General features: G+C 33.8%; 2 protein-coding genes across 2 annotated transcripts; both read right to left on the bottom strand.

The window, feature by feature from the left end:
• Window positions 1-6,901: 6,901 nt before the first annotated feature.
• On the bottom strand, window positions 6,902-12,427 carry LOC128558112 (uncharacterized). Its single transcript, XM_053546958.1, has 8 exons — window positions 12,344-12,427; window positions 10,834-10,926; window positions 10,458-10,514; window positions 9,529-9,591; window positions 9,015-9,140; window positions 8,364-8,465; window positions 7,916-8,051; window positions 6,902-7,595 (listed from the first exon to the last, which is right to left on the bottom strand). The coding sequence occupies exons 1-8, from the start codon at window positions 12,425-12,427 to the stop codon at window positions 7,519-7,521; spliced, it is 738 nt and encodes a 245-aa protein (XP_053402933.1). The 3' UTR covers window positions 6,902-7,518.
• Window positions 12,428-12,706: 279 nt separating this feature from the next.
• Window positions 12,707-14,244, bottom strand: LOC123563026 (uncharacterized). The gene is made up of 3 exons (XM_053547022.1): window positions 13,987-14,244; window positions 13,350-13,598; window positions 12,707-12,805 (listed from the first exon to the last, which is right to left on the bottom strand). The coding sequence occupies exons 1-3, from the start codon at window positions 14,089-14,091 to the stop codon at window positions 12,707-12,709; spliced, it is 453 nt and encodes a 150-aa protein (XP_053402997.1). The 5' UTR covers window positions 14,092-14,244.
• Window positions 14,245-23,659: the final 9,415 nt, after the last annotated feature.

The following is a 23,659-nucleotide window of genomic DNA, read 5'->3' as shown; positions in this document are numbered from 1 at the left end:
TTTACCCGAATTGTCTGCTTGGAAATAGAGAGTTGGTGAAGCATTCCTCATTTCTCTGAAAGAAACAAATAAACAGTGAGTGATACAAAATCCATCACAATAGGTGATGTCATACAAAACACATACGAAGTATTTGAATGAAGCCTTTTGCACAGTTCATTTACTAAATTATGAATCCAGACACTAACGTGATGGACAATTTGACATTTGAGGTCATTTTATGACTTTGGCCTTAAACCTACATATCAGGTTCATATTATCCTGCACAACATCACTACCTACCTACATGCCAAGTTTGAAGTCAATACTTGCATGGTTATTCAGTAATACTCTGACACAAAATGAATGGACAGTTATGACTTTTAAGCTCAATTTTGGACCTTGACCTTACCTACTGATCTGTTCAAGTAGACTCAAAATCCTCTCACTGCAAGCTACTTAATATGCCATAATATTTAAAGTAAATATTTTTAATGTTTTTTAAAGTTATGCTCCATACACAAATTGAGAAATTCTATAATATCATTAATGAAATCATCACCGAGTTGCATAGCCTTTTTACAAAAAACCAAGGTGTGACAATTGGAAACTCTAGTATAGCCACATGTAAATTAAAAAAGTAATTTCTACTTGCTAATTACATGAAGTAATACACTAAGGAATTGATGGTGATATTACAGTCTGGGGAAGAACTGTCAGTCCAAGTCTGAATAAAGTTTTCTCCAAGTGATGAAGCTTTCAAGCCTGTTAAATGGTGTTGAATCTTGTTAGATGTGCTTCAACTGAAAGAAAAATTGGATTCCATAAAGTTGCTATGATTGTCTTTTTGTGTACCCTCTATAAGCAAATGAACAGTGTTATGATTTGCTATGATTCCTTTTATATACCTTAAAAAGCAATGAACAATGTTTGAAATTATTTTTTTAAAAAGTCAGCGTTTTACAATCATAAATGGAAATCCTACCATGTACATGGCTTTAAGCACATGTAATTCGCAATGGTGGTAAAGGAACTCAGGGGAGGGGTTCAGTCATGACTGTTACTTTTTTGTCATTCTAACATAGTTATTATTATCATGATTATATTATGTACAAGTCACTGAATATGTCACTGTATAAAAACAGGCATTTAATCAAATTATTCAGTTTCATCAATCTAAGCCCCTCCCTTCGTGGAATGTTATTATGCAATAACGAGTGCCAAGATGTCACAATATACGCCCGACGCAGCAAATAGCAGCTGTGTTTGCAAATGGAATCTTAACTTTGTGGTTGTTTAGTAATTATTGTAATTCATTTGTTACTCTGTGTCCACAAAAAAACTCCTTTACCAAGTAAAGAATTACCTTAAAATACACCTAAAATTTGGAAAGTAACATCCCCTATGTTGTACCACAAAAAGTGGATCTTGGTTTTTTATTTTCCTACGGTCAATTATACAAAAAGTACTGTATAGTATATTTATAGTAACAACTAAGGGGCAGTTAATCTTAAAAAAAAAAAAATCCAATCCAAATAAAATTTGTTAGTCCACACAAAAAATCCTTACCCTGTAGAGATAGGATCAAAATACACCTAACATTGGGATGTAATATGCATGCTGTACTACAGAAAAGTGGTCTCGAATTTTCCCTACTACTAGTAATGAAAAAGTTGCATATAAGCTATTAAAGTAACAACAAAGGGAAGTATTACTAAAGAAGGGAACTGCGCATGACACTTCGTCTCATTATGGTGTACAATTGGTGGCCAAGTTACATCAAAATCTCTCCATGCAATGAAGAAGAATATGCTTCAGACAAAGTCATTCTTGTATCTGACCTTTGACCTCAAAGTGTGACCATGAACTTAATGACCCAGGGACCTGGTTCTTCTGGCGCAAAGAACCCTCAGTCTCATGATGGTGGAACACAATTATGCTAAGTTACATCAAAATCCCTCCAAGCATGAAGAAGATATGCCCGGACAAAGTCAATCCTTGAATTGACCTTTGGATCTCCAATTGTGACCTGACCCTTAGACCTAGGGACCTGGTTCTTGCGCAAGACACTCCAATTCTCATGATGGTGGAACAATTGGTGCCAAGTTTTTTTCATCAAAATCCCTCATGCATGAAGAAGATATGCTCCAGACAAGTCATCTTGAATTTGACCTTTGACCTCAAAGTGTGACCTTGACCTTAGAGCCTAGGGGCCTGATTCTTGCGCATGCACACCAACTCATGATGGGAACAACTGTGGCCAAGATTCATCTAAAATCCCTATCCCTCCAGCAAGAAGAAGATATGCTCCGGACAATGTCAGTTAAGCCGCCTACCCGCCAGAGGCGTTCCCATAATACGACCCGTTTTGAAAATAAAAAGGAAATTAAAATTCAGAATGAATTAAATCATCCTATAGGACCAGCTGCCTAGAGTATTCACTCATCCTGCTGTAACAGTATACACATGTCCCTGCAATTTAACTTTAACAAATCAGGGACTGTCCTTATAAATGCTTCATACTGAAACTTGTTCTAGACTCGGGCATCTGCAATAAAAATGTTATTATCATCAACATCAGTAACCATGATGGATCAGGAATGATTTTTCGAGTTGCAAAAAAAAAAAAAAAAAAAAACAATTTCAGCTATCCTAATTTCTGAACCAATCATTTTTAATTGGTTTTTATATATGTTTTTACCTAAAACAGGCACTTGTTCTGTAAATGGAGCCCTACAGAAATTTTAACTTGCCTGTTGCTGAGTTTCTACTGAAATTTACAAGCAACAAGTGGATTTATTGTGCCCTTGTTATACAAAATTAAAGCACTATTACTACTAGTCATTGTATGCACCCCCTGCACCACCTTGATAGAACCTTTGACCATTTGTAACCAACTTAATGTATACAAATATCACAAGTAAAAATTTATAGTTTAAAAGCAAATTACAGTTATCAAAGTGAACTATTCAATTTGCAAAACTTTGTTATCATTTAAGATATTTTACAGTGTTCTAATACCTTGGAAAAAGATGAAAATGTTGGCAGTCTTGTCTTGGCTTGATCCATGTTGTCTATGATAAGGCTCACATACTTCTCAGGGTCTTCACTTGCTTTCCTTTATATGTTTTGTAGAACTTTCGAGCGCCAATCCCTAACAGGAACACAATCAAAAGTGCTAAAAGTATTCAATATCATAATGTAATTATCTAAAACATAAATCTTGGGGTGTCAACTTTTCTTGTTGATAAAAAATACAGGAATTACCTTCCAATGATACCACAAACATAGTTGTTCAAGATCCACCAAGCAGTTCATGAAAAGGAAACATCAAGAATATATTTTTTTAATTTCAACTCTGAGTGCCCCTAAAGGGGTCAAGCAAAACCATTTTAACACCACCTGACCTATAGGGAATTATGGCATGAATCTATGACAAGTTTGTAGCAATTCTGACCATAAGTTTCATTTGGGTAGACATTATCCTTAGTAAACAGCGTCACTGAAACCGTTACCAGCCCTAAGGAACCCATATATTTTACAATAAAAAATTTCATAAAATAGACTGTCTCGACAAATATATATAAAATAAATCATTTATACATACGACTGGAGGTTTAATTGAATTGTTCCTCTTCCCTCTAATTCTTTTCAAACTCCTTCTTCTACAACTGCATGCCCGAGCAGAACAGTCCGCAATATTGATACATGGTGGTGCATCTGCTTGTCCACCTTTGCTCCTAAAAATGAGGATAAAGATCTATAATGGCAAAAGTCAACAGAAGATCTGCCTTTAATGACAGTCTTCCAGTTGAACTGGGTATGTAGCAGACTTCAAAATTTGTATCTATTTCTATACACTTCTTTAATTGCAACAATATGCCTAAAATGCTTTCTGACAAAAGTTTTATAATTTCATCTAATTGTTGGGAACATTATATGATAAAAATAAATTCAAAATCTCTTTATGAATGACTGGTATGAACTGGACACCTGTCTTGTGTGACAGTGACCTTGGAGTTAGGGGTCTGGGTCTTGCTCAAGACTTGTTGTCTCATTATGATGAAAATTTATACCAATTTGGCAATTTATGTTAAGATCCCTTTATGGATGGCTGAGTTACAGTCCAAATAAGAATTTAAATGAACAAAAGATTTTACTGAAAACGCATACAAAGCTAGTCCTAATTAACAATGTTTTTCCAATGTTCACTTAACCATTTACTTACACTTTGAAATTTTTAACATCCGGTAATGCTCTCTGCCACATTACATGAAATGCCGACCTTCCAAGGACCATGACTAGCTTTTCATTCATCATTCGTCTCTATACAGAACATACAACCTTGTTTTGTAATACAAGAAGGAAGCCTGTATTCTTCTCTGTCCGGAAGTCTCTCTGAAAACTGCTTTGCATATGATTGTAGCCACGTCTTTGCCTGTAGGAATTCAGCTGAAGGTTTCTTAAGACGAGGTAAACTGCCATATGGAGTACTTGCCTTTCTCGCCAGAAGTTTCTTTATCTCCCATAATCTGAATTAAATAAGCATAAAAACAGTTAACCATTATACTTAACAAGGTCATAGTGGCCCCAAGGCTTTCTCATGAACACAACTTTTTAACTATAGATGAAACAATATATTTATGACATACTAACTTAAAATCACAGATTGTTACCAACTATTTTTTTGTTACGACAAGAGGGCCATGATGGCCCCAGAACATTCAACTAGTTTTCAGGACTTAAATGTGCAACTTTAGAAGACCATAAATATGCTCCAGATGTCTAAAGTTCTGTAGCCAGTATAAGTTACTACATGAAAAAGTCCGACAGATAAACAAGAGCATGGCCTGCGGGTGTCATTGCTCGTGCAAGTGGTACAAGCACAGGGCTTTATATAAATATCATGGTTCTAGCTAAGGCTCCTTCGTTCACACATTTAAATATGTCTGCGTCCTGTCTGACAGCTAAACGTTTACAATACTTTTAGCCAGTTGAACAAATGGGCCATGAAGGCCCTGTATCGCTCACCTGAGTTATGACTGAAGAAAATAGTTGACTGAAGACTGTTTAAATTTTATCATTTCAGGTATGGAAGACAGTGACTGTAAACGTTTACAAGATTTTGTGAACGTGGAAGCCTAAGTTCTAGCTATTATATGGATTCAGAGAAAAATATATTCAAACATTCTTTTTTACTAGCCTGTATTACTTTAAACCTAGAAATGTTTGCGGATACTATGTTTCGGTAGAGGACCACTAGATGATGCTACACACCAGATATCAAAGCCCTAAGCCAGTGTTTTGGGCAAGAAGATTTTTAAAGTTGTTCATTTCGTTGACATGGCAACCGAGTTCTGCATGGAATTCAATTATTTTACGCCCAGGATTAATCCTTTATGGAAGTTATGATGTAATTTCTGCCCAGTGTTTTTCAAGAAGATTTTTTAAAAACTGTTGACGCACAACAGATGACGGACATTAAGCAGTCACAATAGCTCACCTTGTCACTTCGTCACAGGTGAGCTTAAAATTTGGCTAGCAGTTTCAAACAACAACTATGTGTGTTTGGGGTGGTGGGAGGGGGGGGGGGGGGGGGGTTTAATGTCTTTTTCAACAATTTTTTCAGTCATTAACCATATGAACAACTTCAGTAAAGGACAGCCAAAGGAAAAGCAGCTATGTTTCATCAAAATTCATTCAATGCTTTTAGAGATATTGTTTACATAACTGTTGATGACTGATATATGATCTAACACACAACAGACACAGCGCAATCACAATAGTTCACCATTAGCACTTTGTAACAATGTCTAACATGGAATCTACCAAGCGTTATTAGCAGTCCACTATGCTAGAGCAGTTTTGGACATATCTAAGTACAAAGCTAATAGCTAATACAAAGAGGTCATTCATGCATTGGCCAAATTAAAAAGTAAAAATTTTTTGTTCAAAAATTTAATTTTAATTATCACATTTCAAGCACAGCACAATTCAACATTCAGAACACTATTATATAAACAAAATAAAAGGAACACAATCCTGTTCAAAATAAGAGCAAGCAATCTGTGCTATCTATAATTAAAATGAATTTATTATGAAGAAGTTTCAAAATTTATAACATTACGCTATGTGTTAACTTTTTTGCTTCCTTTCATCATTACCAAAATTGGTAGAAACATCTGCATAAAGTTTACAAATATAACGAAAAACTGTGAAGAAAAAGTGTACACTCTGTCAAAAGCCTTTAAATATATATAAAATATAATAAGCAAAATTTTATATTTTAATCGAAAATATCTTCTACTTTACCATTAAGTGTCCATCAGTGACACTGGATTTTTAATCTGTGTAAAGTAAAAGAAAATAACACCGCCCAAAACAATGAAAAAATATTTTCATTAACATCCTGCCAGAAAATGAGTTTAGCAAATTTTTTTAGATATTTTTAAGCACAACAAGTTTATTTAATCAAAATCAAGATGTTTTTCATTTTAAGATATATTTGTTACACTGATATAGGCAATTAAAAAGACAAACAATAATTTGTTACCAAGAAAAAAATTGCAATTATATAAGTTTATCTGACAACATGCTGACATGTAAACAAAAGTACAATTTTCTTAAAAAAAAAACCTACAGTAACTGTGAATCATAACACAATTAAGCTATAATTTAATACATTAATAAACACAATTAAGCTATAAAACAATTAACATATATACATAATAAATATACAAAATCAAGAAGTTGAGATATTATACTGTAGGATTTCATTCATATTTTCAATATGCCTGAGTAGCTGAAATCCAACAGAGGAGTTATCAGTTTCAAAGAAATCCTAATTAATATTTGCTGGGAAAAACTGAAATTTTCATGTAAGAAAAAAAATTATATATACAGACTGTTCATGTAAGGTTTCAAATCTTAAAAGTTGTAGAAATTCATCTTAAATTCTCTGAAAAGTTAAAGCTTAAAGTAGTTCTGCACATTGGATAAACCAGAAGTAACATCATTAATGCGGATAACATAGAATAAAGCCTGGATTCAGCATACAGAAATGAAAATCTTTTATGAACTAGAGCTGCCTTTTAGAAAAGTGCATGTCTCCCACAACTGCCTAATCATCTGAATAGTAGTATACAAGTCAACCATGAACCAAGACCTCAACTGCCTTATCAGACTTTGGGTGCTTTGACTATCAATAAACGAGTTTCAAGGACCATAATTCTCAAGTGCTTCGGCCGATAAGTTATTTAACTTGGAGCAAACACATTTTGTTCAAGTTTGGTGAAGATCGGTGCAGAACTATCTTAAATCAAAAAACATGTTTCAGACAATATGCATTTGAATATTTAGGGGATCTAAAACTTTTTCTAGTTTATGAATTTACACAAGTCATACAAAGTGAGATTCCAGGATTTAAAACTATAGATTGCATTAAATACATCTGTTACTCATCCAGTCACTGAAACAATAGTATTGGTACATTAAATTGTCAATATGAACATGTACTTTCAACACGAGCAAAGTTACAAACTAGTCTTTCTTCTTTATCTGTGTTTTCTTCAGGAATCGTTTCGCTCCGTCAGTAAAGACAACATTGTATAGCTCTCCTGAAAAAAAAATCAGCATTCATAGTTCGATATGCCATTAGTAATAGATATAAAATACGAGACTAAATGAACAGCAACCCAGAAGTTAATTATTACGGCACACATGTTAATAGCAGTATGTTAATTTAATAATCATATGACTGTGCCAGTAATGAATATTAACTAAATAAGTGTAAAGGACATCAGCTTTAATAGCTGCTTGACAAGAGAAATTCTACTTTCATAATTTAGCTGTTTAAAACAAGCATATGAGTCCGTCTGTAATGATTATTTCTTTCCATTTCATAAATAAATGATAAAGTTTTACATCTAAAACATACCATTCATCAATACATCCACAACCTTACACTCGCACCATTCCTCCCATTTGTTTCTTCCTCCATTCCTAAACAGTCCAATCACTTCACTTCCTGGCATGAGATCTGTTTTGGCTGAAGCACTTCTTCTCGGTCTACTCTATAATAAGAATAAAAATTGTGGAATTACTTTACCATGCTGATAGCAATGTATGATTTTTTTATATATTTTTACACTAAGCATGGCCTTAATTTACTATATGTCATTCTTCTGATGCTAACAGAGTTCTTTTCTACAAATTACTGATTCACAATGCACGTAAACTTGTAATTAAACAACGCCCTTAACCTAAAAACACTTCTGATTTTCCAATGGACATTCGTTAAAAAAACTTGTTTTGGGTTGACTTGAAAACTCTTGGTGAGCATTAAAAATGTCTCCTTTAAGTTTGTATTTAAAGTGCGAACATACCTTATTGATCTCGGATTGATTCTCTTCTACACTCTCAAGTTCTCTCTCTTGATGTTCACTTTCCATGAAACTCTCTGCAGGGGGCTGGTCATTACCCTGAAGCTAAAACAAAAGATACTACTTTATTAAATAATAGTGCATGAGAATTAAGAAAAACAGAACCTGTGTGTTGCAGCTTCATTTAAGTTTTAAATAATCCATTTTCACTTGATCAAGCTTATTGACATTCAACAGTAATATCACAAGAACTTTAAACAGGAGATAGCAACCTTTAGCTATTTCGAAGCCCGATAGTGTAATAGGTCATATGTGAGGAAGCTAGAGCTATCACTGCAGCATGTTGACTAGATTATTGGACATGAATATTAATGTGTTCACTTATATCAAAGATAGAGGGAAAATATAACTGAACATTAAGCCATTTAAGTGAAATACTTCAATTTTCATATCTTTTGTTTTAGCATGTGCCCTTGAAATAGTTTTGGCTTTGGTTGGACATTGAATTAGAACTAATGATAATTGATTTAGGTTGGACATTGAATTAAAACTATTAGTTACTGACACACAAAAGTGAAGAATACCGGCTTTTATTGAACGTCATTATCAATTTAAATAATATATTAATCAGTATATTTATGTCAATTAATGTACCTTTTCTGGAATTTCAATCTTAAGTTGAACATTCATCGGGTTCCAATCCTTCACAGAAATGAACGCCTGGTTTAATTCGTTGTCATCACCATCGGCTTCATCTTCATCATCTGTTACCTCCTCTTTCTGAAGAACAAAGTTTTTCATGAACAAAATTCAATAACAAGTCAAACCTAGGATTTTTGAACTAGATGAAACTGATTAACAAGTAAATTAAATGTCTATTGTATATAATTACTTGATCAGTAAATAAATGGGCACATCTCCCAGTGAACACTTAAAATTCACCAATTTGAAACTAAATTTATATTGGAACTATTGTAAATTAAATACTTAAACAAATTCATTTAGAATAAATTGAATAACACCAACTTTACATTTTTAGTTATTTCACTCCTCATGATGTAATGTCAATAATGCCAAGCAGACATTCACTTATAGCCCTATATCATTTTTGAAATGATATAAATATGCCATTTCATATATGATAATGAATACAGTAGGAATTTATTACCTCCTCTTTCCAGTCTGGATCTTCTCTACTGTCATCTAAATCAAGGTCACTCTCACTACTCGGCTGTAAAAATATAGTAAATAAGCAATTTAAGGTACATAATTCCCAAAATTATCTGAACTGCTACTTCATGTTATAACGTTGATGTAACATTGAGTTTACAACTTGAAGTGTATAACATTAGGTTTAGAATAGTTCATACTGTACATATGCACAGCCACAAGTAACCTGAAAGTCTTTTAACTAATAACTGTAACTGCCAGACAATTAATGTCTTAGTAAAGTTAAATGTATTTGATGAGGATTTTCAGCTATGTTTGAATACATAGAAAGATAAATATTTTAGCCAACAACGGTCATCGATTATCTTTACAGTATGCTTACTTAAGAATAAAACTTTTGGTTTAAGCATTCTTCTATGATGATGTTACTTGTAAAATCATTTTTTTTAATTAATTGACTGGTTCATTTTAAATTTTATTTAAAACATACTCTCAGCACAAGTTCAAGACCATTTAATTTGTGTGTATTATCAGGTGACTATTTAAATAAACTGTTGCTCCATACACAGTGTGCTTGTCTATATTTCAACACTGAAGCTATTTTACAGGACTTATTTAAAACTGAAGAAAAACAATAACTGAATGGCTTGCCAGCAGATAGTCAAAACTATTCCACGAAGAAAAAGAACAAGTTCAACTGGTATGCCATAAGCTATGCTGGATTCAGTGTTATATTTTCAGGTCCTTTGGGATCATGGATTGCATTCAATACATTTGATACGAGTTCTACTTAAGCAGGTGCTTTGTGCTTATTGGGTGCACTTTCCATTACCTCTCAAGAACTGACTCAAACCGATTCAACTTGGCTATTATTTTGCTTGGTTGCACTCTATGTTTCTGGAGGATCTTACAGATTTTATAACATACCTTGTAACATACTGTATATCTAGGCCTCTTCATTACTGGTTCCACAGGCAATACAGACTGAAATAAATAACAATGAAACACTAAAATGTTAAGACAGAAATGAATGAACTGAATAAAATGCCAACTGGTTTCTTCACAGCACAATTATATGTTTTTCTTTTTGTTTAAATGAAGCATGATAGAATGAACCTTTACAATAGACCATATCTTTTCTCTCATTAAACATATATTTTTCTTACACATATAGCATCTGCAAAATGGGGGTCAGCATTTAATCATTAATATTCAAACAAACTCTGTCTCTCGCTGACATTCATGCCAACAGTATTAGACTACAATTTCTTTTTCACTAAAATTAAATATTCTTTATACATACCTCTTCTTCTGCATCCAACTCATCGAATGTATAGACCTGACTGGCAGACTGTAAAATAAAGTAAATTATTTGTTTAACCCCTGAAGCTGTCGTCTAAAATTGAAAAAGATAATTCTAAATAAGAATAATATAAACTATCCAGTGATTTTTGACGTTTGAATAAATCTTGTTTTTGGAGTTCAGCATGCAAGGAATTATATCACGAGGCGTGTGGGGTAAGTTGTGGCAGCCCGAGTGATAAAATAAATACGCATCTGAATGACAAACAATGATTATTCAAGAGCAAATCACTGGAATGGAATTATTATTTCGATTCTAACACGTTAACAGGGATTTTTAAGGTACCTCCATGACGACATTCATTTAAATATTGCCCCGTTTTCACTCGTGTTCTTTTCTAGTGGCCCGTAAATGCGTTTTGACGCCCATGACGTAGATTAACTGTGACCCTTCAGAACAGTGATTTGTTGTATTATAATTTTCACTGTTTTTCTGCCTTCTTTGTTTAATAAGAAAATGAATCAGATCGTGTTAGAATAGACTATATTTATTGAAGTTATAGTGACAAAGTGATAAAATATATCATTGAAATATATCATCCATACTTGTACATTCAATATCTTTGAATCCTGTCTGTTCAAGGGAACATCAAGCAAAAAGTAAAATTTCTTGGATCATCTTTGTGAAAGAACATTACAGCAAGCTTAATAAATTGCTTGCTAAAGTTTAAGCTTCCCACATTCACAGAAAAAAGTATGAAAGGTGTAAAATTTCTGGAAATGTCGCTGCACAACTAATTTTCAATACAAGTAATCAGTACACATTTGTAATTCACAAAGCTGAAAATTGTCCTAATAAATTAAAAACGACTTATAATCACATGTTTGACGTCATGGGAGTGTAATAAAGTCATTGCATAAAAATGATAATACACTAGTGCAATAAAGCTTTGACGTCAATGTCGTTCATGCTATAGGAGACATTGGTAAAATTGACTTGTTTATACAGTAAAAGAAAGTAGAATTTTTGAAGTTTCTGCAGGAAAAGTTAACATGTTATATAAAGAATATTACATTGACTTGCCTCACTGAATTTATTAAACTTTAATGAAGTTGACAGAGGGCCACTCGTGTAATATCCTCTGTGTAAAAGCTATATGCTGCAATGAGTTGATATAGTAGTGCTGGAGTTATGATGCAGACTGGGCATATTCCATCTCTTTTTTTTCTATATAATGAATTTAACACGAATTCCAAAAAATAAAGTACAAACAAGACTGGGGACGGATCTTACAACTTGGCACAACTGATCTGGGATTTGGAAGTGGCTTGCTGTGTAATAGTGTGTGCTGTTGTTGTAGTTGCTGCAGGCCTTTCTAGCTCAACTGGAAATGCAAGAAACATATAAATTTATGTGCAGTCATTTCTGCCTGTCCAAATATACTTATCTTAAATCCAAAACATCCGAAACTTTAGAAAATTTAATCTATTGCGATGAGTCTTAACTTTACAATGGTAATGTGAATTGGTGAACTGTTACACGTTTTGCTCAATATTAGTAACAATTCATTTCTTGTTGTACTCTCCACATTCATCCTTTTATAAAATCTGTTAGCTCTTAAAATGATTGTAGGATGTGACTATGTGAGTGTGCTAACCTTTCCCAGAAGCAAAACCTCTATCTGGTGTAAGTGAGGCACACAACAGGACAGTATCAGATAATAATTCTATAAAGACGAAAATCAAATGCAATGTCAACGAGATTCCGCAGTCATCTGACTCATAGCTCACAACCCCAGATCTGGACTCACCCTTGTGGAATAAATTTACAATATGAAATAAATCAAAAAGAAAAGGACTAACCAGCTGCGTTTTCAAGTACGTACTTCGGCTTGCAGTTGCGAAACCATGGCCTCCAAGCGGGCGTTTTCTGTTTTTAATGTCTCCACTTCCGTTACTGGCCGACTTGAAGCCTGTAAAGATGTTCATTTCAAAATCACTTATAAGGGATAAAAAGCTAAATATAATGTATTTTAAATTAGTGGTTTAACCTTCAAGAGGCCTATTACCAGTGAAAAAATCATATGTTAAGCCTCAGTAATATACATTGTTTTTTGCTTCTTAGAATTTGTCAAATTATGGTACAGTTTTCCATCTTCTTCATCTTCATCATCTGTTACTACTGTCCATATTCGCTTATAAGACGCATTTTTAGGAGTCACATTAATGACCATCTATTCTGCATAAACTTTCAAAATGAAAGTCAACATTCAAGAGATTACTCTAGGCTTAATTCTATTTTCTATATTAAGCAGAACAAGTATGTACCCATTACACATTACATTTAAAGCAAACTTTGTTCGCTGTATGTATATATATAGTTCCACTGGTGTAACAAATACTTTTTGTGACCCCAAGTTTCTCATAACCAAGTTTTACTGAAAACTAATGCTATTAGTTCATGTTATCAATATTTGTGCATATACTTTTGAAGAATGTTTACAAAAAAAATCAAACCTTTTCTTCCTTAAGGCGTTCATTAACATCATTTGAACTGATATCCCCCTGGTCCCATCTCTTCAAGAGGGCATACATCAGACCTTCGTCTTTGCAACCACAAAACCCACGAAACAGAAAACCAGTGACTTTCATAAACATAGTTCTTCTTGTTGTGATGATGGATCTTACCAGTGTGTAACACCTTCTTGACAAACAGCTAACCACAATGGCCTCTTTGAAGTGGCCACCCCACGAGGAAGCAGTACCCTAAAAATTAATGATACAATCTCTCAAGGCATACATCAGGAATCATTTTTAAGTATAGTGTAACATTGTTATTTTTTTTTGCCTCTATCCAAATGAGTATTATTGACTTCAATCTCGTAACTACTGTTTTTTTTTTATCCAAATAAGTGTAATATAAGTACTCAACAGAAATCACTGATTCTGTTTGCTATTCATAATCTGTTGACAATATATGACAATAAGGCATATTGCTACCTCAGCCAACAGGTGAACAATATGAACAATATCATATGAAACACTTGCTTTGCCTCCTAGCTGCTAAAAAATCTTTTGCTTTTATCCAAAACATTTCTTGCCAGCAAGGCAGCTTAGCTACATATAAAATTATTCATTTATTATCAAAACAAACCTTGAAATGCATTGCCTTCTTAGCTGCCAGTCGCCATACCCTATTTCTTGAGTCTAACAACTCACTGTCCCCTGCTGACTGACAAAACGGGTGGAGGTGCCGCATTATCTGAAAAAAAAAAAAAAAAGAATTTCCCTCTTTCAACAATCTCTTTTATATACTTATAAAATTTATTTCTGCTTTCTCAAAAAATCATTGCATTTTTGTTTCTATCATCATAGTCTATTCACTATAATAGTAAAATGTCCTCTGTGACAAGTTAATGTATGTTGTTAATTTCAGAAGACACTTGTCAGAACAAACGAGAACTGTCAAATGAAAGCAATGCTCAATTATTCAAAGCCTTGTCAAATACTGAAAACAAAAGGCGATTAAAGGGGTGTAATTTTGTAAAATTACAACATTTGTCTACGGAACATATACATATGCATGTCAGTTTATCACAGTGGACAAGTGTCTGGAGTTTCAATGCAGTCCCATTAGTGAAAATTAAGAAACCAGCTTATATTAATAGAAACAAAAGCTAAACTGAATTCGGACGCAGGCACTGACAATCTATTAGCTCTACCTATTCTTTTAGCTAATCAAAACAAATGAAAATTATACCCTAAGCAAAACTATAATGGACTGATAGCATGACTAAACTGTTATTTAAAATAATATAAATGTTACCTACAAATTGCCCCGGAAAGGGGGGGGTAAGGACAACTTGTATTCATATTCCTCCACTGCAATCGAGGTGAGCAATAGGATCGCAAGAGTGCTGTCCTGTTAACAAATTTTAACAATCAATTAATATGCACTAAAGTTTATAGGTTTGTGTATTCCTAAAATGTGCAACTCATGTCGACTTATAAAATTAATTCAGAAAATGTACCTGACCTGATATAAATAATCACCAGACATTTAGCTCTAAAATTTAGCTGATTACAGCTATGTTAGAGAACTGCCTTTTCAACTACCAGGTTTTGCAATTGAAGCAAAAAAGTTCTTTTTTAAGTCTTGAAATAAGTTCATGCAGAATACGCCAAAGTTGAGTCCAACTTTTATCAATGATATGACATTCACAAGTATTTAGTAAATCAATATGGACAGTTAACTGAAAATTCTGATCTGACACTACTCACTTAATTTCATACTTAGCTTTGTATGGACTAATATTCACCACCTTCATTTTTTACAAGGCACACAATGAAAGCAACAAATGATTTGGTAAATGGAAAGAAATGAGTTTTTAAAGTATAAACTTATTTAATCACCTGTAATATAATGACATGAATAGTTAATTGTCATTAACAGCACCAAAGTCATCTGACTCGAGGGTGTCAGTTGTTTTTTGCCAGCATTGGTAAAATCACGGGAGATGCCTGTCCGGTTTGCAAAAACATTTTGTCTAATGCAGAACAATATTTTATATATAATAGCTACTATGCTCCATTTACTATCCACCATATCCACCAAGGACTAAGCTGCAAGGAATTCAAGAGCTGATTGCAATTTACTTACCTGACAAAACTGCTGGTACAAACTGTTAACCATAAACACACATTTTCGTTAACAATATGGTATTATATAGGATTAACATATATATACAAACCTTGTACAAAGAAGTCAAAGCCCTTTCCCCTCATGATCGCAACTAAAGTCCTGCAAAATGCTACGCTGTCCACAGCATCCTCTAACACTTGAAACGTCAACTCGACTCCAACAAAGTCACGAATACTCACGACTTCCTGGCCACATTCTTCATTCTGAAAATAGATATGTCTAGTTAGCCTCAAAATAGATTTGAAATGAACAACTAAACTGAAAACCTATTTGCCAGTGTACAACATTCTGACAGTGTACAAGTTGCGTATTAATATAACCTTTGTTCTGACATAATATTAATTATTTTCTTGTTAATTTCTTTTTTAATAATGTTATTCTAAACTATTTATCAATCAGTTTAAAATACTAACCATTAGACCCTGACTCATCTGATTCCTACTTTATTGCTCATCTTCAAAAGCGAATTGTTATATTTTGAAAAGATGTTTTTCTTTAACCACTTTTTCATTATCTAACAAAGTTAACAATGGATGTTGAGAATAACATGCCTGAACACCAAGACAAGTTTAAGACAGAAATTTAATTCAACTACCTGTTTCAGTATTTATAATACCTTCTTCAAGATTAATTTAATTATTTGCATTCGCTATTTGACAACTGCTTTTAACTGATTTGTAACATAAAACTAAAAGCCATTGGAAGCTGCCAAAATGCACTCTTCACAAAATAGCAAACTTTAAAGATGGGGCTCTTCCTCAAGCACTCATTCTACTTATGGTACTAAGTCTTTATTAAAACCCTTCAAACTGTGTCCTTACACCTGGTTCTGGACAGGTGAAAGATGACACGATATCGACCGGAAACAGCAGATTTATAACCGCCTGCCTTTGTCAGTGGATAACAAACTCTCTAGATTCAATGACCTCACCAGTTGCCTTTTGGGACTGAAATATTTTCTAAAGTTTTAAAGAAACTAAATGCAGTAGATTAACAGAAACTATGTAATCCAATTATCATGACAAGGTTATGAAGTTACTTTAAATGAATACCTCATTTACAACTGTGACAATAATCTTGTCATTGTCCTCTGGAATAACTGACACAACCCTGGCAGCTTCTGCAGAACTTGGAGACCTGAAATATTACAAATTAGGCTGCATGCACTTAAATGAGAAAAAGTTTGACGTTGCATGTGTAATAAAGAAATTACCTAAAAAAACGATACTACACTTTGACTTCGACATCATCTACAATATAGGACTAGGAGACTGTAGACATTGATCAAATGGACTCGTTTATAATATTTACAGAAAACAACTTTTTAACACTTCTGGAGAGTAAAAGATAACATGCCACAATTGAGTTTACCAGTATTTAGGCCTAAAACATCTTCTTTCGAGTAACAATGCAAAAAAACATCAGGGTAGGTCAGTTGGTAACTTTTCTTTAAATTTATCTAATTTATATTTAATTCATTTATTTTATTATCATTATTATAGCAGATGATCATGATAAAGATACATTTTAAGTTTCAAGTCATTATCTTATATTGTACTAAAGTAATATCCGAACGTGAAGATTGGTAACTTGTCCTTGGCTATAGAGCCCACACCCTGCACTTATTTTGTATGCTGGACTGTTACAATAAGATATAAGCAATAGTAACAAGGACTATGACAAAAAACACAACTAGCCCAAAAAATTAAACATTAAAAATAACCTGAAATATAACACCTATGTGCCCTTGACCAAAAAAAAAAAAAAAAAAAAAAAAAAAAAAAAAAAAAAAAAAAAAAAAAAAAAAAAAAAAAAAAAAAAAAAAAAAAAAAAAAAAAAAAAAAAAAGTATTATGGGCCAAGTCCTTGCACATACTTTGTTTGTACGCTGGACAATATTTATGTCAAGTAACAGTAAGATATAAGCAATAGCAACAAAGTCAGCTTTTAAACCCAAATAAGGCCGAATTCATCAGAAATTTCCTCCACTATTTTGGTCTTTCAAGTGTTTGACGCTAGTGAAGGTATAAGAATAATATCTCAATATTTCCTAGGGTCGTTTCAAAGTAGTTGGAGTATATTTTGTGATAAATCATTGGTAAATGTTTCACTTGTGAGAATCACCGTAGCATACAAATTAGGACTATTGCAGAAGTTCGCAACATGCACTGAAACTGGAACTATGTAATCTCAGTTCTTTGCGATTGTCTTTTGTCTCATAAACCATTTTAATCGGACAATAACTATTTTATGTTTCATTGACACATATCATGTATATTGAACAAAAGTTAAATTGGTTTTAGTTAGGTCTAGCTACCTAACAGTCAGCCAAATTAAAATCAAAAGCACACAGAGATCGCAAGTAAGACTAAAAACAAGATGGAACGTTATAAGAGTCTTTCTCTGAATTCATCTGGCTTTGCACCATTGCGTGGGCAGTGTTTCGGGCATGACATCAAAAGATCCCGAACCCTGCTTACGCAATTTCAGACTTTTATAAACATTAAAAGGCAAATATTTTAACAGCTTATTTTTACCACACTTACTGTGATATGCTTTTCTTTTCATTATCCTAAATAAAGAACTCGATCTCCAGTCTATTTGCAGTTTCATGAAGGTTTAATATTACAAATCAGAGCAAGTGAAATTTGACTATGGACAAGTGGATTTTTAAGTGTCCGTGGACAAGTGAAAAATGTAAGGATACCCACTCCCCTGTCCTGTCAGTCCATGCATCACTCCCCCCACCCACAACCACCACACACACACACACACACACACTTTTCTTCCCTATTTACCGTTTGAAAAATATCATATTTAATAATTAATCATAAATCTAATCCCATTTGAACAATATCAAAAATATTCCATTAGCACCTCTATATTAGAATCTCTTACACTATACAAAATACAAGATTTAAAACAAACACAATTCTTCTGAAACAGTGTGTGTGTGAGAGAGATGGAGGGAGAGAGGGTTGTGGGTTACAGAACTTTGAACATCGGCGGTATTAAATAATTTCTTATACAATTGTATAATAATTTTGACTTTTATACTGAGTTAATTTTCGAGGGTTTATCCAGATTTTTGCAAACATTGCTATTTGCATAATATTAAAATTATGAAAAAATATTTGACTGTAGTGGGCATACATATAACATCTTGTAAAATTAATGACAAAGTTTGAAGACAATACCGCTTATAAAGTAATGTTTACAATAATCGGACCATGTACGTGTCAACTCATTCATTTTTATAGAATATTTTTTTTACTAGTCAGTTAGATGTTTATCCTTTATCGTGTAAGTTAGATTTTTATCCATTCCTCATGTAAACTGAGTTCGGTTTTTACCAACTCAAAGTTAGGTTTTTATCCTTTTTCTCACATTTTAACATGTATTGTGTCAACATGTAGTGGGTTAACAACATAGCGTAAACGGGCCTATAAAGCAGTATATTTTTGCTTTCAAACAACAAAATAGTCAAGGCATCAAAAGCAAATTTATGTATTTTTAAAGATTTTTTGTAAGTTTTCATTGAAAAATTTGCCTTGTCCGTTGTTTTTCCACCTAAAAACACAAGGGTTGATATATTTAACATGATACATTTTGAAATAAATATACACTTGATCAATGGAGATAGATATAACAACCGAAACATTCCTTTATACATCGTAATTACACAGAAAACAAAGTTGTATCGGCTTTACATCCGCCATGTTGGCACTGAGTTAGGGTCGCTGAACAGAGTTAGGATTATCCGGGTGCATAGTGTGGTCTTTTGATCACGTCGCATGACTCAGATCACGAAATGGACTATTGCTGCATGATTAGAAAATTATTTTAAAATAAAGCAATGTTATTTTGATCTTTTGTGTATATAATTAATGAAAATCAAGTTTGATCAAGTGCTGTTATTTTCTTGGTTTCAGGGAATGGAACAAGGTTTAATAAGAAGACAACATTTGATGCAGTAAAAGATGTATTTATCAAAAGATGCTGTGAAGCTGAGTGCTGCAGACAGTTTACATATGAAGAGATCCAACAATGCAGGATCGACTACTGGTCAAAAACAATGCAGCAACAGAGACTGTACCTGTTCTCATGCCTCAGAGATGCCGGAAGTCATAAGATGCTAATTCTTGGCAGAGAAATGTGTGAAAGTGGTTGGAAAGCTCTTTACAGCATTGGGGAAAGGAGGTTTGTATATAGTATAATTTGCTCTCAGGTTCCAAAGGAGAAAAAAACTTTCTGTGAACTTTTTAGCTCACCTGTCACCAAGTGACAAGGTGAGCTATTGTGACTGCTTGATGTCCGTCGTGCGTCAACAATTTGTAAAAAAAATCTTCTTCTTGAAAACCACTAGGCAGAATTACACCAAACTTCACAGGAATGATCCTTGGGTAGCCCCCTTTCAAAATTGTTCAAATAATTGAATTCCATGCAGAACTCTGGTTGCCATGGCAACTGAAAGGAAAAACTTTAAAAATCTTCTCAAAAACCAGAAGCCCTAGAGCTTAGATATTTGGTGTGAAGCACTGCCTAGTGGACCTCTACCAAGTTTGTTCAAATCAAGACCCCAGGGGTCACTTGATTTTACAGGGGAAAATCTTTAAAAAAATCGTCTTCTCAAAAACCAGAAGCCCTAGAGCTTAGATATTTGGTGTGAAGCATTGCCTAGTGGACCTCTACCAAGTTTGTTCAAATCATGATCCCGGGGTCAAAATTGACCCCGCCCCAGAGGTCACTTAATTTTACATAGGAAAATCTTCAAAAATTTTCTTAAAATAAACCAGAAGGCCTAGAGCTTAGATATTTCACATGTAGCATTGCCTAGTGGACCTCTACAAAATTTGTTCAAGTCATGATCCCCGGGGTCAAAATTGACCCCGCTCCAGGGGTCACTTGATTTTACATAGGAAAATCTTAAAATATCTTCTTCTCATAAAACCAGAAACCCTAGAGCTTAGATATTTGACATGTAGCATTGCCTAGTGGACCTCTACTAAAGCTGTTCAAATCATGACCCGGGGTCAATTTGACCCCGCCCCAGGGGTCACTTGATTTTACATAGGAAAATCTTCAAAAAATAAACCAGAAAGTCTAGATCTTAGATATTTGACATGTAGCATTGCCTAGTGGACTTCTACAAAAATTTTTTCAAATCATGACCCCCGGGGTCAAATTGACCCCATCCATGGGGTTACTTGATTGTACATAGAAAAATCTTCAGAATTTTCTAAAAATAAACCAGAAGGCCTAGAGCTTATATATTTGACATGTAGCATTGCCTAGTGGACCTCTACAAAATTTGTTCAAATCTTGACCCCCCAGGGTCAAATTGACCCAGCCCAGGGGTTACTTGAATGTACACAGAGAAATCTTCATAAATTTGCTAAAAATAAATCAGAAGGCCTAGATCTTAGATATTTGATATGTAATATTGCCTAGTAGACTTCTACAAACTTTGTTCAAATCATGACCCCGGGGTAAAATTGGCCACGCCCTAGGTGTTACTTGATTGTACATTGGAAATCTTCCAAAAAAATTTCTAAAAATCATCAGTTTGACATTTGAAACATGTAGCTCATATTACTCAGGTAAACGCTCCAGGGTCATCCTGACCCTCTTGTTTTATTTACTAAAGATTCCCACATATGCTGGCCCTCTTTCAAAGTTGTTCCATTAATTTTATTTCATTGAACATGAGGTTCAATGGTTTAGAAAAGGTTTTTAATAATCTTATCTGATGCAATAATAGCTCCAGCCTTGACATGTGGCTTGTGACATCAGAGTTATAATTTTATGCATGTTATAGTTTTACCATGGCTCTCTACCGTAACTGTTGCCCTAGGTTCAAATATGGCCATGCATGCATACTATATAGCCTGATATAAAGAATAATTTATATATTTTCTTCTCAGAATCCATATTAGCTAGAACCTTGATTTTTGGCATGACTGTCTAGTACAAAACTTGCTCAAAATATTGCTGTAGGTTCAAAATTGGCCACACATGCATATAATACAGCCTTATACAAAAGATACTTAATACTTTCTTCTTTAAAGAGCCTTGCCTTTTGGCTTGTAATATCAGGGTTTGACTGTCTACCATAATTGTTCAAATTATTACCACAGGGTGAAAGTTGGCCAAGCAAGCATATACTATGACCTAATACAAAATAAACTTCAAATATATTATCTGAATCCGTAATTATAGCTAGAGCCTTGGTATTTGGCATGTGATATCAGGGTTTGACTACCATAATTGCTCAAATTATTGTCCTTTTATGCCAGAGACTGTACATTTACATATAGTGAAAGAATAGTAACAGGTTACTGTCTTTTGGTATCCATTTTATAACAGGCATGCTTGATATGGGCCAGAAGTAGAAGGTTAACTTCACCTCTTTCATAACTGGCAAGCTGGTCCAAGTAAAGTAACATCTACATACATGTATTTCCCTGCCCCCAATTTTTCTGTTAAACAATTATTTAAAATAAACTTACCTTAAATATGGTCTTAATATCAGTCTGTGTTCCTACTCCATGGTGCAAATTGAGCATTCAGGTACAAACCAAAAAAATGTTCAGGCTAAATAAATAACAGCCGAAAACAACTCTTGGCTCAAAACAAATGCCCAGTCACTCTGTCTCCATTTCCATCTTTAAAATGTGAATTCAGTGGTGACAAAAAATGAAGAAATGCTAGCAAGGCTACCAGTTGGACAAATGGCCACCTATGACAAGGTCAATTAACAAACTGAAAGCCATTAGTGTTTCGTTCCATACTGTCTGCTGAGGTATACTTAGAAGTCTATTTCTTTACAGTGGCAATCAGCATTTTTTGTTTGATTTATACATAGATACCATTTTACAAAAAAGTCTGGCATCAGTCAATTTAACGGCCATACACTACAGAAAAATGTTTTACTTTTAAGCTTTGACAGGTAATAAATCAGGAATAGGCTATGGGTCCAGTAGAACCAGAGTCTAATGGACCTGTGTTCAATATATTTGTACTGTTAAGCACTGTGTTACTAGTGTATATGATAAATGCCAGAGAAAAGCTATCATTTTATGTTATAAAGTTGCCATTACAGCATAGATATAAACAGCCAGAGACAAATTGAACATGAAATTTCATCGGTGATTTCTACGAAAGCTGCGGGGACTTTGTAGTTCATACTTCACACATAATGCTATATATACATTATATAGAAACATCAGTTTTCAGTTCACATTTCATAGTTCACACTTCATAGTTTACACCTCACACTTCAGTTCACAGTTCACATTTTACAATTCAGACTTCACAATTCAAACATCACACTTCATGGTTCATACTTCTCAGTTCGCACTTCATACTTTATAGTTCATATTTCACACCGAACTTCTGTTAAATATGAACTGAAGTATGAGCCGTGAAGAATGAACTATGAATTGTGAAGTATGAACTAAGAAGTATAAACTGTGAAGTATGAACTATAAATGCGAACTCTGAAGTGTGAAGTATGAACTCTGAAGTGTGTACTGTGAAGTATGAACTGTGAACTATGAAGGGTGAACTATGAAGTCTGAACAGTGAAGTGTAAACTGTGAGCTATGAAGTGTGAAATTTGAAGTATGAACTGAGAAGTATGAAGCGGGAAGTAACCACCGGGCTTTCGTAGATTTCTGATAAAAATACTTTTTTCAGTACTGATATCCAGACAACCCAGTTGTACAGTGTTGTGTTAATGTGGTAACCGGACCTGTAGACACCGTGTCTTTAAGTCGATCTGGTTACTGGACCCCTAGCAAATGCACACATATAATGTCAATTCTATGAAATTACACAAAATGACTTGGGGCTAAGCGAACGCGTTATAAATGAATTAAACATTAACTTCACCTAACAATTTCAAGATGATCATGATGCTTGCGGACCTATTGACAACCGGTACAGCACAGGCTAGAGGTCCGGTAATTAATATGAATACTGCAAAGTATTTACAAAGAGGATATGATTTCAAAAGATCGATTTCGCATTATTTCTTGTCGTTTTAAATATGTTTTAAGTGACAGGCTACAGAAGTATTCATAATTCTGTTTCCCAGGAAAAATACAAATTCGATACAAATTCTG

Source organism: Mercenaria mercenaria, chromosome 6, assembly GCF_021730395.1.
Source record: "Mercenaria mercenaria strain notata chromosome 6, MADL_Memer_1, whole genome shotgun sequence".
Classification (NCBI taxonomy): domain Eukaryota; kingdom Metazoa; phylum Mollusca; class Bivalvia; order Venerida; family Veneridae; genus Mercenaria; species Mercenaria mercenaria.
The sequence above is the reverse complement of the archived record's forward strand: the minus strand, read 5'-3'. Positions and strand labels throughout refer to the sequence as shown.